Here is a 15,302-nt window from a genome sequence, read left to right as displayed (position 1 = left end):
ACCATAACTACCATCACAACCATCAACGTTACCATCAGAATGACCACCACCATCACCATCAACATGACCATCATGAACACCATGTCCACTATCAACATTACCATAACTACCATCACAACCATCAACGTTACCATCAGAATGACCACCACCATCAACATGACCATCATGAACACCATGTCCACTATCAACATTACCATCATAACTACCATCACAACCATCAACGTTACCATCATGACCACCACCATCACCATCAACATGACCATCATGAACACCATGTCCACTATCAACATTACCATCATAACTACCATCACAATCATCAACGTTACCATCAGAATGACCACCATCACCATCAACATGACCATCATGAACACCATGTCCACTATCAACATTACCATCATAACTACCATCACAACCATCAACGTTACCATCAGAATGACCACCACCGTCACCATCAACATGACCATCATGAACACCATGTCCACTATCAACATTACCATAACTACCATCACAACCATCAACATTACCATCAGAATGACCACCACCATCAACATGACCATCATGAACACCATGTCCACTATCAACATTACCATCAAAACTACCATCACAACCATCAACGTTACCATCAGAATGACCACCATGATCACCATCAACGTGACCATCATCATGACCACCACCACCACCATTGACATCACCATCATTATCATTATCAATATCACCATCAACACCATCATTATCACATTATCACCATCATTCTTCAACATACACCCAAAATGTTTAAGTGCTTCATCTCTACCTTAGATAAATCCACTTCTGTCTATCTTCTGATTCTCAAACCAGAGTAAACATTAGAATCCGTGGGGGAATTAGGAGAACACACACACAGCACTGGTCCATGCCTGCAAGAGTTTCTGATCCAGTGGGACTGGGGTGAATCCTAAGAATCTGCCTTTCTCTCAAGTTCCTAGGTCTTCTGATGCTGTCTGTCCAGTATTTTAAATCATTAAGCAAGGGTCAGCCAGATGAACTCCAACAACTATCCCAAGACTTCTTAGAAAAACCTGCCTTTGCAGCCCAATTGTACATCCTCAGCACTTTCCAGATGAACATATTTGATCCCTTTTCAATGGTGCAGCCAGCCATCATTTCTCCCACAAACTCAATATTAAATGATTCATTTTTCATAATTGGGAGGGGAAGAACAACTGTGAATGAAAAATAAAAGCTGGGGATATTTTATGGGCAAAGATCCACAGAGTGAATCCAGTCTCTTTGTATTAATAAAACACAAGGCAGGAAGATGAGGAGGAGGAAGCTGGCTCCTGACAGGCACTGCCAGGGCCCATTCTGGGCACGTAGATTGGCAGAGACCTCATTCCGCCAGTTACCTGGGCAACGTCTACGGCATACGGAGTCTGATCAGTTTGGGGACAGTGCGCGTCACTTTCTTTTGGAATTATTTGTGGCACTGATTGATTGTCCTTAGCAAAATAGAGACAGATGGCACAGGGTTGGTGCTGGTGCAGTTTTGCTGCTGTGAGGGTGTACTAAGCATCCTGCCAGGTCTCAAGTAATAAGGGTATCCCCATCCCAGGTGGTCACTGCACCAGTGGTGACAGGGCTGTAATGGGGACTGACAGGGAGGGGGCAGGCCACCCAAACTGACCTTTCATCCGGGTGCCATGGAAGACTCACTTCCCTGGAGTGCCGTGTGGTAGTTGTAAGTCACCGCCCAGGAGAGTCAGAAATGGCTTTTGTATTACCCAAGTGTTTGCCTTGAATCAAGGGGCATCAGCAGCTGTTTTCTGAGCAATTTAAGCAACTATGCGACTTTTTAAAATAAAGGACCAAAGAAATATATTATTTAATGCCCCAAAAAATAATGTTTAATCCAAGCCCACGAATGCACAGCTAACCCCAAAGGGGCAGACGCAGTAACACCATGAAATCAAAGAAACTCACAGCCTCCTCATACTCACCACTGGAAAGAGGACATTTTCTTGGAGTGTAACTGCAATCTCTATAGACCCATCAGCAAACCAGAGACCCATTTCAACAATCTACTTTATATTAGATATTTGCAAACTGCCAGATTTAAGACTAAAATTCAGGCTCACCATGATTGAAGAGTTACGTAAACTCCCTAATGGCTGATATGGTTTGGCTGTGTCCCTACCCAAATCTCATCTTGAATTGTAGTTCCCATAATCCCCATGTGTCATGGAAGGGACCCAGTGGGAGGTAACTGAATCATGGGGGTAGTTTCCCCCATGCTGCTGTTCTCATGATAGCGAGTGAGTTCTCATGAGATCTGGTTTTAAAAAGGGCTTCTCCCCCTTTTGCTCGGCACTTCTCCTTACTGCCACCATATGAAGAAGGATGTGTCTGCTTCCCCTTCCGCCATGATTGTAAGTTTCCTGAGGCCTCCTGAGTCATGCTGAACTGTGAGTCAATGAAACCTGTTTCCTTTATAAACTACCCAGTGTTGGGTATGCCTTCATTAACAGCATGAGAATGGTTATAATAGTGGTTATGAAACATCTGGGCCCAGTTGTTGGGCTGAACTCATTCATTTTCAACAAAACAAGCCTGTATATATTAGGAATGTCTAAGAAGAGTATTAGTAAAATCATTCATGGAAGCCAATTCTAAACAAGTCCTCTCTCAGTGCAATAAGATACACGAATCATTTCCAAACGAGGAGAATCATGGAAATGTCAATTTTCAGTTCAAGTGGATCTGACTGTGTATAACATCAAAAAGCATTTCTATAACTCGTTTAGCTAAAAAAAAAATATACAAGCATTTAGCTTAAAGGATTTTATTTTCACCCTAAACGGTTCTCTGGACAACTGCATCAAATGTAGATGAGCTCCATTTCTGTGCAACAGAATATTACCCAGCCTTGAAAAGGAGTGAAACACAGGCGCAGGCTACAATGCAGGCGACCCTCAGCAACATGATGCTGAGTAACAGAAGCCAGACACAAAATCTCGTCTACTATATGATCTCATTCATTTCACACGTTCAGAATAGGCAAATTCATGGAGATGGAAAGTCCTGAGTGGTTTTCTAGGGGCTTGGGGGAGGGGGAGTGGGGAGTGGCTTGTTAGTGGGTACAGGATTTCCTTTTGGGAAAGGAAAGTTCCGAAAGCTAAGTTCTTAGCTAGACAATGGGGATGGTTTTGCACAGCATCATGAATATTCTTAATGCCACCAAAGTGTACACTTTAAAATGGTTCAAATGTTAAATGTGATGCTGTATGTATTTTGCCACAATGTTTTAAAAAGTTTAGGACCTGGGCTTGTGCATTACACCACAGAACACCCTGGCCCATGATTGTCTGGGGTTGTTCTCCCTCCACTCTGGGACAGCGGACCCCATGGGGGTGCTGATGGAAGGCAAGCCCCCTCCTGTGTGATCCTCAGGAAGCTTGTCCCACTGGATGGAGGGGGTGGCAGAGCCAGCATCTCCCAACAGCTGCACAGTTGGAAGCACTTACGTCTTTGCTGCCTTTCCGGCGCTGACTGCTGCACACATTTCCACATTATTTGTGCCATTTGCTCTAATAGGAAGGAGCCAGTGTGAGCATGCACACTGAGACGGGGCAGCAGCTTTGCACTAAGAGAGGGAGGCACCTGGAGCAGCCTCCGAATAAGAAAACATTCGCAACAAAACGAGCCGACCTCATGTCACACACACAAACACGACCGTGGAGATGCAGAGCCATCACCCACTGTGATCCACACACATCCTTCCTGATGCTGAGATCTCTTTTACCTGAAATGGAGTCTGGCTGTTGTAGTTTTTTAACTCCTTATTTCCGCCTCGAAACAGAAGCACTCTTGCACAGCTGTCCTGCAAATAGAAAAGGAGAAATCTGTTTGTAAAATGGTAGCACAGACATTCTCCAAAGAAATCTGTCCAGAGTCTCAAGCTCACGGGAAACCAGGGAAACAGAAGTGCACACTTAAAAGGGAAAGCATGTTGTTTCATCTGGCTCCTGCATGCTGTCAGGTGAGGCTCACCTGCTGCCAACTATGGCCAAACAATTTCACTTTTTAAGACTATATTCTATAGAAAGTCTTGCACATGTTTATAAAATATATAATAAATGAAATATCTTCAGTAAAATACAGAAAGGAAGAAAGAAGAAAGAAAAGAAGAAAAGAAAATCTGGAGCTAGCATACATGTTCTAAAATAGGGGAGAGTGGGGATATATTCTAGAACATTCTTCACCTAGGCAGTCTCAGGACAAAACAAGGCAGATGACTATAAACTGAGAAGAAACATATCCAGGAACTTCTAAATAAAAAAGGCAAGTCTCAAAACAATAATATTGGCCAGGCGCAGTAGCTCACACCTGTAATCCCAACACTTTGGGAGGCCGAGGTGGGTGGATCACCTGAGGTCAGGAGTTTGAGACCAGCCTGGCCAACATGGTGAAACCCCATCTCTACAAAAATACAAAAATTAGCCGGGCATGGAGGCATGCACCTGTAATCCTAGCTACTCAGGAGGCTGAGGCAGGAGAATCACTTGAATCCAGGAGGCGGAGGTTGCAGTGAGCCAAGATCGCACCCATTGCCCTCCAGCCTGGGCAACAAGAGTAAGACTCCATCTCAAAACAAAAAATAAACACAAAAAACAAAACCCCCAATAATATTGCTTAATTTCATTTACATTTTAAAGGCTTAAAGAGAAACTAATAAAGGTTTAAAGTCTATATTATAGAAAAGCAGGGACTATGTCTGGAAGGATATGCACCAGTTAATGGTATTTACTTTCATGGAAAGGAAAAGGATTAGGGAGAGAACAGAAGGAATCTTTTTACACTTTATTTTTATTTTTTGAGACACAGTCTCGCTCTGTTGCCAAGGCTAGAGTGCAGTGGTGCAATCTTGGCTCACTGCAACCTTCATCTCTTGGGCTCAGGCAATTCTCCCCACCTCAGCCTCCTGAGTAGCTGGGACAACAAGCATGTGCCACCATGCCCAGCTAATTTTTTTTTTTTTTTTTTTTTTTGGAGAGCCAGGGTCTCACTATATTACCCAGGCTAGTCTCGAACTCCTGGGCTCAAGTGATCTGCAGGCCTCTGCCTCCCAAAATGCTGGGATTATAGGCGTGAACCACCATGCCTGACCAGAGAATCTTTTTTTTTTAATATGTGGGCTTATATTATTTAATGTTGTTAAAAGCAAGCAAAACTTTTTTTTGTTCTTGTTTTTGTTTTTTTTAGACAGGGTCTCAATCTGTCACCCAGGCTAGAATGCAGCGGCGCGATCACAGCTCACAGCAGCCTTGACCTCCCACCTCAGCCTCCTGAGTACCTGGGACTACAGGGACGCGCCACCATGCCCAGCTAATTGTTGTATTTTTTTGTAGAGACGAGGTCCCACGTGTTGTCTAGGCTGGTCTCAAACTCCTGGGTTCAAGCGATCCGCCTGCCTCAGCCTCACCGAAGTGCCGGGATTACAGGTGTGAGCCACTGCACCCAGCCTCTTATGCATTTTCATAACAAAAATGAATCTGCATCCATCGATTGGGCATCTACCATTTGCCCATGGGGCTGATGGAGAACTTCTCGCCAACCCCTCTGAAGCTCCCAGTGAGGACTGCAGCGGCAAATAACTACCAATAAAAAGGCAGCTGCAGAATGTTGATGTAACCAGTGGGGACTGCAGCAGCAAATAACTACCAATAAAAAGGCAGCAGTAGAATATCGATGTAGCCGTACCGACTATTAGAATAATTTTGCCTAGCAAATACAGTTGGCTGTTTAGAATAAGCAAACTGTTTTTGGAAGTGCATTTAAATGATCAGGGGCTGGGCTGGTGCTTGTGCCTCGGCAGCAGGGGCCTGACACCGGGCTGGGGGCACCTTCTCCTACAGGACTCCGGGCCTCAGCGCAGGTCACAGCCAAAGCCTGTACTGGGCAGATCCTGGGAACTCCATCCTTACCTACGGTCTAGTGTACAGACAACAGGTGTGACCACCTGGACTCAACACTGCAACATATACACCAAATAAAGGGGTAAGTGGATTAAATGACCAGGGCTTCCCACCCATGACAGGTCAGAGACCCCAGCCCAGGCCCCGGGGGAACCCCGTCCTCGGGAACAGCAAGATGCCAAGCTGAGTGGACACTGCACAGGTGGCGGGACCTGGCAGATCAGCAGATTTGAAAGAGAGCTGATTGGTCGGGCATGGTGGCTCAAGTCTGTAATCCCAGCACTTTGGGAGGCTGAGATGGGCAGATCACCTGAGGTCAGGAGTTCAAGACCAGCCTGGCCAACAACATGGTGAAACCTCATCTCTACTAAAAATACAAAAATTAGCCAGGCGTGGTGGCAGGTGCCTGTAGTCCCAGCTACTCGGGAGGCTGAGGCAGAAGAATCACTTGAACCTGGGAGGCGGAGGCTGCAGAGAGCCGAGACTGTGCCATTGCACTCCAGCCTGGGCAACAAGAGCGAAACTCTGTCTCAAAAAAATAAATAAATAAAATAAAAATAAAAATAGAAAGAGAGCTGAAAATCTAGAATGAAATAGGGAGCAGCTGCCAACAGATCCTGGGTTTCAGTCTGGGTGAAAAAAATAAATGTTGATGGTGGTGATGATTGATGGTGGTGATGGCCACACAACTCTGTGGACAGACCAGCGATCACGGAGCCGGAGCCCTACACACTTCGGATGGGTGAACTGTATGGTGTGTGAGTTACATCTCAATAGAGGGTCATATACATATTTAAGAGGACAGACAGCAGGAAGGCGGGCCACCCTGGCAGAGAGTCTTCATCCCTGGCTGGGCGGGTCGGGCAGGCCAGGAGCACACTGAGCTCTCAGGATCCGGCTGATTTCAGGGTGGGGAACCCACCAGGTCTCTGCCCCATGACGGTGATTATTAATGAGGGAACCACACCCTCTCTGGCCGCTAAGAGTGTGGGCTGCGCTCACTTGGGAGACACAGGTGGGCGGATCTGAGTTAGGTAGCAAAGGCCATCCCGCCTCTGTGTTCTCCAGCATCCTGGGGCCTCGGTGACCGTGGCCAGCTTTGGTCACTGGCTGTGTAAAAAGCCACCTGCGTGCTTGGGGGTGCACTCTGCCTCAAGCCCCACTGAGGCCACCTGTGTACAGAGTGGGGGGCTCTGGCCACAGATGCCACTGAGTCAGGCACATGGAAGTGAGTGTGGGCCGCTCCACAGACCATGCTGAGTGTTCTGTCCCACCGCCCTACAGGAAGGCCAGGCTGGTTAGAGGAGGATCCCCAGAGCCCCTGCACCCCGATTCCAATTAGAAGCAAAACCACCATGGTTTCCCCACCCCCTGACACAGTGGTTCTCAACCGGGGATAATTTTGCCTTCACGGGAACATCCAGCAATGTCTGGAGACATTTTTGGCTCTCACAACTGTGAGTGCTACTGGCACTTACTGGGTTAAGGCCAGGGATGTTGTGAGGCATCCTGCAATTAATAAGACAGCCCCCCATGGCAAAAAACCATCCAGCGCCAAATCTCAATAAAGCTGAGGTCAACAACCCCTGTCTTCACAGCTCCAAATGTTACTGATGATGGATATAAGTCGTGAAGAGCTGCATCCCTAGAATGGTCTCAGAACAACACGGACTGTAGTCTCCTGTATGAATCACATGCCAGTCCCCAAGCCCACCGGCCCCTGGCCCCAGCCGGTCAGGCCTCAAGGGGACGCCAAGCCCCATGCTATTCAGGGTCTCATCCCTGGAATGTGTCCTCAGACTCAGCGACAGCCCAGCAGGTTTCACAGAAGATGTTCACCCACTCCTGGGGAGCAGGAAGGCAGAGGCGGCCTCTGTCACCTCTCACTACGAGGACCACGCATGTCAGCAGGGGAGGGACAGATGCCCATGGAGCTGTCAGCCTGAGGCCCACGGGGCAGCAGTGAAAGGAGAGCCGGCAAAGCCACGTGTGAGGCTCGAACAACACTGCAGATGGAGGCTGAGCTGAGAAAAAGCAAACACAAGGAAACGAGCCGCTAGAAGCCCATGGTGTTTCAAAACAACGTGTGAGTTTGCAAGAGCATGCAGCAGCCGATATAGGGTGATGCTCCACACAGGGTTTCGGGGTGGGAAACCCCTGGAAAAAGCACAAATGTGGATTCCAGTTTTTACGCTGAGATTTCCATACTTTACTAATTATTGCCATAAATATGTGTTGCTTTGAGTACAGGAAAAAATATGTACGGGAATTTTCAGACGTAACTATGTTGAGTAAACGAATCTTTCATGTTTGGGGTACAATTAAATTCAGAGTTTCAAAAACAGAAAGCCCTGGCGTCAGTCGTGCTGTGCCCAGGGTCCACACCGCGGGAGGTGCAGGTTAAGACTGTGGGCCTGCTTATTTCATTTTAGGGTTGCAAACTATGGCCCTTGGGCCGAATCCTGCACATCTAATTTTGTAAATAAAGTTTTATTGGGATGCGACCACATCCACTCACCTGCATATTTTCTGTGGCTGCAAAGCCTGAAGTATTTACTCTCTGGGTCTTTACAGAAAAAAGAGCACCCAGCCCAGTTTTAATAAAGTATTCCTGCACCTCCCTAACGTGGTCACACGTTCACAGAAATGACCACGTTGGCAGGATGCCCTAACAGTGGACATATTAACAACAATCTTCAGGTCCCACTTAGGCTGATGACAGGGAGTGCACTTCATCACTCAGACATCTTCAGCACTGAGAGAGCGGTTCTGCCTCTTGTCTTCTGAGCCTCAGTTTCCTCCTTTTTAAAGTGGGGATACCGGGCTTGGTGGCAGCAGAATGAGCCTAGTGCACTGTCAATGACACAGGTGGGGGTCTCCTTCCACCTCCAGCAATGCCCTTTCCCTGGAAAGTGACTCCTGACCCCCAGGAGAGGGGCCCACCCATATGAGTACAACCCCTCCAAGTCCCAGGCATATGGGCCCATCGGGGTGTCACTGGGAACCTGGGAATGGTGAGTTTCTGCAGGTGACCGGCATTTCAAGAGGTGCACAGAATGCAGCCTTCTCCATCAGGATGAGACAGAGTGTGGAGAGCACTGGGCAGGTCCCTGGCTTTTCCAGTCCCAACCTAGCCCTTCCCCCGCTCTGCCCCAGCTGCAGGACTTGCCCTGTGTCCTGATCGTGAGTCCAAAATTTCCCGTCAAATCACCCCCAGTGGGATCCTGTTATTTCCAACCCCAAAGAGTCTTTCTTTTTTTTTTTTTTCTTGAGACAGGGTCTTGCTCTGGTGCAATCTTGGCTCACTGCAACCTCTACCTCCCAGGCCCAAGCAATCTTCTACCTCAGCCTCTCAAGTAGCTAGGATTACAGGTGCACGCCACCATGCATGGCTAATTTTTGTATTTTCTGTAGAGACAGGGTTTCACCATGTTGCCCAGGCTGGTCTCGATCTCCTAGGCTCAAGCGATCTGTCCACCGTGGCCTCTCAAAATACTGAGATGACAGGTGTGAGCCACTGTACCCAGCCCAAGGTCTCTATCAAAATCACAGTATCATCAGGCTACGGTGAGCAAAGAGTTTGTTTTTTGCTTTGGTAAGAGAGAAAACGAAGAGGAGGCGGAGACACCACAGGGCCAGGAGAATGGGATGATGGCTCTCAGCCAGTTCCCATCTGGGGCCTGGTGGGGGCAGCAAAGGGAGAACAGGGCAGCAAGGGAGGAGGGACCTCATGGGGGTGGGCATCAGTTGGGGACATGAAGGCTGGCCCCTGGGGGTCTTGCTCACCCATTTGCTCTGGGCTGTAACTGCACCCTAGCCCAGTGGTCTAAAAGAACCACCCAGCACTGACAAAACCCAGATGGCTGAGAGTGGCCTGGCGAATTGGAATTCAGAATACGAGAGCCCTGCTCAGGGAGGAGCCTGGGACACTCTTCCCCAACTCCTCTTATTTCTCAGTAAGAACTTTTTCTGAAAATTCCCTATTATAGGCTGGGCATGGTGGCTCACACTTGTAATCTCAACACTTTGGGAGGCTGAGGCGGGAGGATCGCTTGAGTCGAGGAGTTTCAGACCAGCCTGGGCAACATAGCAAGATCCCATCTCTACAAAAAATGAAAAAAATTAGCCAGGAGCAGTGGTGCGTGCCTGTAGTTCTAGCTACTTGGGAGGCTGAGGCAGGAGGATCCCTTGAGCCCAAGAGGTCATGGCTGCAGTGAGCTGTGATCGTGCCACTGCACTCCAGCCTGGGTGACAGAGCAAGACCCTGTCTCCAAAAAAAAAAAGAAAGAAAGAGAGAGAGGGAAGGAGGGGGGGGGAGAGAGAGAGAGAAAGAGAGAGAGGGAAGGAGAGAGAGGGAGGAAGGGAGGGAGGGAGGGAGAGGGGGGGAGAGAGAGAGAAAGAGAGAGAGGGAGAGAGGGAGGGAGGGAGGGAGAGAGAGGGAGGAAGGGAGGGAGAGAGAGGGAGGAAGGGAGGGAGAGAGAGGGAGGAAGGGAGGGAGAGAGAGAGGAAGGGAGGGAGAGACAGAGGGAGGGAGGGAGAGAGAGAGAGAGAGGGAGGGAGGGAGAGAGAGAGAGGGAGGGAGGGAGAGAGAGAGGGAGGAAGGGAGAGAGAGAGAGGGAGGGAGAGAGAGAGAGGGAGGGAGAGAGAGAGGGAGGGAAAGAGGGAGAGAGGGAGGGAGAGAGGGAGGGAGGGAGGGAAGGAGGGAGAGAGGGAGGGAGGGAAGGAGGGAGAGAGGGAGGGAGAGAGGGAGGGAGAGAGGGAGGGAGAGAGGGAGGGAGAGAGGGAGAGAGGGAGGGAGAGAGAGAGGGAGGGAGAGAGGGAGGGAGAGAGAGAGGGAGGGAGAGAGGGAGGGAGAGAGGGAGGGAGAGAGGGAGGGAGAGAGGGAGGGAGAGAGGGAGGGAGAGAGGGAGGGAGAGAGGGAGGGAGAGAGAGAGACAGAGAGGGAGGGAGGGAGGGAGAGAGGGAGGGAGAGAGGGAGGGAGAGAGGGAGGGAGAGAGGGAGGGAGAGAGGGAGGGAGAGAGGGAGGGAGAGAGAGAGACAGAGAGGGAGGGAGGGAGGGAGAGAGAGAGGGAGAGAGGGAGGGAGGGAGGGAGAGAGAGAGACAGAGAGGGAGGGAGGGAGAGAGAGAGAGAGGGAGGGAGGGAGGGAGAGGGGGAGAGACAGAGAGAGAGGAAGAGAAGAGAAAAGAAAATTCCCTATTATAAATGACATGTATTTCCAATAGAAAGCTAAGAATAAATCCTCAGCAGACACTGCCATTCCAGGGGGATACAGGTAGGATCCAAGAAAAATCCTCCACCACCACCTCCGGTCACTCAATGACTTTGATGGAGTCAATATCATACCTACGACCCATTACTGCAGTGTTTCCCAGACGTCAAAAAGAGCTCAGGTTCCAGTTAGTTATTTTGAAATTCAAGGGTACATGGTTCACTTGGCTTAATAACAATGATACCTCCATGTATGTATGCATATCACACACGTCTGTGTACACGTGTGTGAACATGTGTGTGTTCTGCAGTTCAAAATGCACATCTACCCACTCCTTCTGATTTAACTTTCAATGTATGGGAAAACTCTCTGCCAGGGAGAACAGGGGGCCCATTTTACAGAGAAGGTTAATGTGAAAAATTGCAATGACTTGCGGCTTCGGAAAGGAGGAGAAAGGAAAAACTGTGATCCAGGTGGTGCTGGTAGGAGCTTTTGGCTCCCTTGCGAGGCTGCTGGCTGCCCTGGATTCCTTTCAGAGGTGTATCTTATCTGACAGGTCTTTATCCTTTTAAATAATTCAGTGAAGTATAAATATAGAAGCAATTGGAATGCTTTTTGAAGACCCGAGCATCAAGAAGAATATCATTTTCACCGCCACTTTTTCTCTTGGCATGAATTTTCCGAGACACTTCCCTTAATAAACGTACCTCCCCATGAAGGAGTGTTCCTGGGGCTTGCACTGTGCCTGCCGAGAACACAGTGTGCCTGCAGTTCCCACCAGCTGCTGGATTCCCCAGACCCCATCATTTCCATTTGCAGATGAAGACCTGCAGTTCCCACCAGCTGCTGGACCCCCAGACCCCAACATCTCCATTTACACATGAAGAGACAGACAGAGAAAGCTGCTCATTGATGCATGCAGTGAGTCCTCATGGAGCTGCCAGGTACCGTCCTAGTCCCTGGGGACACAGATGCAAACCAGAAAGTCAAGGTCTCTGCCAGGCTTGGGCTGGAGAGGGGCACAGAAAACAACCACACAGGCTCAGGACGGGTGGGTCCGATACAGACAGTGGAGAGGGTGTGGCTGGCTGGGCAAGCTGAGCCCTGGGATGGGAGAGGAGAGAGCCTGGGGACAGCTGGGCGGAGGCAGAGGCCATCCAGCAGAGCACCAAGAACCGAAGTAGAAACCGGCGAGGGGCCGGGAGGCAAGAAGGCAGTGGTGGGGCCAGGCAACAACAAGCTGGGACGAGCTGGACTGGACAGGAGAGAAGGGCACAGGACACAAGCCCTGGGTTATGCAAAGGGGGTTCTCAGCAGGGGAAGGATGAAGAACTTGGGTGACAGAAAGTGGATTTGAGGGAAGACAGACTGGAAGGAAACACAGAGGCTGGATGGTGAATACATAGTCCCGGGGAGAGACGGCAGGGCCCCAGGCAAGGGTGAGAGGGGTGGTGGGGACAAGAGGGGTGGAGGGGACAAAAGGGGTAGACGGGCCCAGAGAGGGTGGAGAAGGGAATGGACAAGTCCCAGGATGAGAGGGATGGTGAGAAACAGGAGGCGGCCAGGTTTCGGGCCTGAGCTCCAGGGGAAGGGCGTTATTTACAGAGTGGGGAGCAGTTGCCGCACTGGAGTCTCCTAAGAGGTCGGCACGGCATGTGGGGACATCGGCAAGGAGCAGACATCACTGCCAGAGCTCAGGGCAGAAGTGAGCTGGGAAACTCCAACTGGGGACTCTTGGGGTTTTCTGGAAGGTGTACAAGGGCACAGACAGGCCCACCTGAGGTCACCTCGGGAGTCACTGCAGGAGGGAATCTGGGTAACAGGAGCATGCAGCGCAGACGCGGAGAGATGCCACAGAGACGTTGAGCTGGATGGGGACAGAGACGGGACCATGGAAGTGCCATGTTGGTGTGACTGGGTTTGAGCAAGCAGGGACGAAAGTCTGACCACACTGTGTCAGTGAGACAACAGCTATGAGAAGGTGGAAGCCATGTGTGCAGAACTCTCCCGGGGAGATGAACAGTGAATGGGGAAGTTGGGGGGTGTGCAGAACTCTCCCGGAGAGATGAGCAGTGAATGGGGAAGGGGGTGGGGGGTGTGTGCAGAACTCTCCCAAGGAGATGAGCAGTGAGTGGGGAAGTTGGGTGGGGAAGGGTACAGAACTCTCCCAGCGAGATGAGCAGTGAGTGGGGAAGTTGAGAGGGGGGTACAGAACTCTCCCGGGGAGATGAGCAGTGAGTGGGGAAGTTGGGGGTGGGTACAGAACTCTCCCGGGGAGATGAGCAGTGGGTGGGGAAGTTGTGGGGGGGTGCAGAACTCTCCTGGGGAGATGAGCAGTGAGTGCGGAAGTTGCGGGGGGGTACAGAACTCTCCCAGGGAGATGAGCAGTGAGTGGGGAAGTTGGGGTGTGTGTGTGTGCAGAACTCTCCCAGGGAGATGAGCAGTGAGTGGGGAAGTTGGGGGGGGGGTACAGAACTTTCCCAGGGAGATGAGCAGTGAGTGGGGAAGTTGGGGGGAGGGTGCAGAACTCTCCCAGGGAGATAAGCAGTGAGTGGGGAAGTTGGAGGGAGGGTGCAGAAGTCTCCCAGGGAGATGAGCAGTGAGCAGGGAAGGTGGGCGGGGGGTCCGTGAAGCCAAGGGAGCTTCTGGAGACAGAAGTGGGTGGAGTGTCTTCATAAGCAAATGGGCATGACATAAGAGAAGGCAGAGGTCAAAAGCAGAAACACTGGTGGCAGACGTGCCCACAGGCACAGACAACGTTGCAACCAGGATGTTAACTCGGAAGCTCCAGGCCCTGTCAAGCCATTTCCTTTCAACGGCACTGAGGCTGTCTTCACTTAAATGTCACAGATACAAATTACTGCACACTCCAAAGTGTAAATCAGGAGTTTATTTCAGGTTAAATTATCTTTTGAAATAAGACTGTTTGGGCAGCCGTAAATGTAAAAACAACTAAGATGTCTGCATGAGTAAAACGGGGAAGTGGCTGGGATGCTGCTGTCATCAGGGCAGGGCTAGAACCTGGTCCCTCAGACCAGCCCTCCCCTTGAAGAGCTGTGCCTCTAAGTAAGGGCCAGGGTAAGTATGAATACACCCCTCACTGCCGTGGGCATAGGTGCTTCTGCCTGACCTGTGCCCAGTAGAGGCCCCTTCCCCAGTCAGTGGGTTACGGGAATGCATCCACAAGGCATGGGTTGGAAGCCTGGCTTCCTCATTTACTAATGGAGTGGGCTTTGACCACTCCTGCATCTTCTGGCCTGTATAAAGGGAAAGCCAACCAAGCCAGCCACCCACCAGAGCTGCAGGAGGTGAAGGAAAGGGCGTGGGCACCGTCACCATTCAGCAAGACCCACACCACCCACAATGCCCAATGCTCAGGGGGCCATCACCCCATGATGGCCCCATGGGAGCTGCCACAGTGTGGACAGGTGCTCCATGGGACACCAGCAAGGGCACAGATGCAAACAGGAAACACCGTGTCTTCCTACACTGGCTCGCGCTGGTATCAAAGACAGGCAGGCTGTTTTTATTATTTTTACCTTCCAGACAAATTGGCCTAGCCTAGTAACCTTTGATATTTAAAACTTGCTTCGCTCCTTCGTCATCCAGGGCAGAAAAATGAACCCCAGGCTGCTCCCCTCCCTCTGGAGCTCTTGGAGAGCCAGGATGAGGTGAGGGGTTGACAGATTAAACACAATTTGATACTTACAATCAAAGCCCTAATTAGGTGATTTCATAAAAGAAGAGAGAATATTCTGATCATAGTGTATTTTATTACAAGTGTGGAGGTGGTAAGGCCTGCCTAAAACTGATAAAGCACATGTAACAATCCATACACCTGGGTGCTTTTAGATCTAACAAGGAGAGGCTTGTTACGGGAATATCGTCAATAGCAGCATCACCGTCATCATCATCATCACCAACCTGCATCAGTCACCATCAATGAGACCATCGTCACTATCACCATCGCCACCATCACTGCCATCATCACCACCACCACTACCACTATGATCATCAACATCACCACTACCACCACCATCGCTCACCATCAACATGACCACTGTCACCATCACCACCATTATCACCACCACCACTACTATCACTATCACCATCAATATCACCAGCATCACCACCATCAG

At 50.0% G+C, this 15,302-nt stretch overlaps 1 protein-coding gene across 1 annotated transcript in view; it reads right to left on the bottom strand.

The window, feature by feature from the left end:
* The window catches only part of SHANK2 (SH3 and multiple ankyrin repeat domains 2), a 669,064-nt gene that overhangs the window by 498,326 nt on the left and 155,436 nt on the right, over nt 1–15,302 (bottom strand). Inside the window, exon 10 of the mRNA XM_063670714.1 lies at nt 3,779–3,856. Within this exon, the coding sequence (XP_063526784.1) occupies nt 3,779–3,856 (78 nt within the window). The remainder of the gene's footprint in view (nt 1–3,778; nt 3,857–15,302) is intronic.

Source organism: Pongo pygmaeus, chromosome 9, assembly GCF_028885625.2.
Source record: "Pongo pygmaeus isolate AG05252 chromosome 9, NHGRI_mPonPyg2-v2.0_pri, whole genome shotgun sequence".
Classification (NCBI taxonomy): Eukaryota; Metazoa; Chordata; class Mammalia; order Primates; family Hominidae; genus Pongo; species Pongo pygmaeus.
This window is presented reverse-complemented; position numbering and strand designations above follow the sequence as displayed.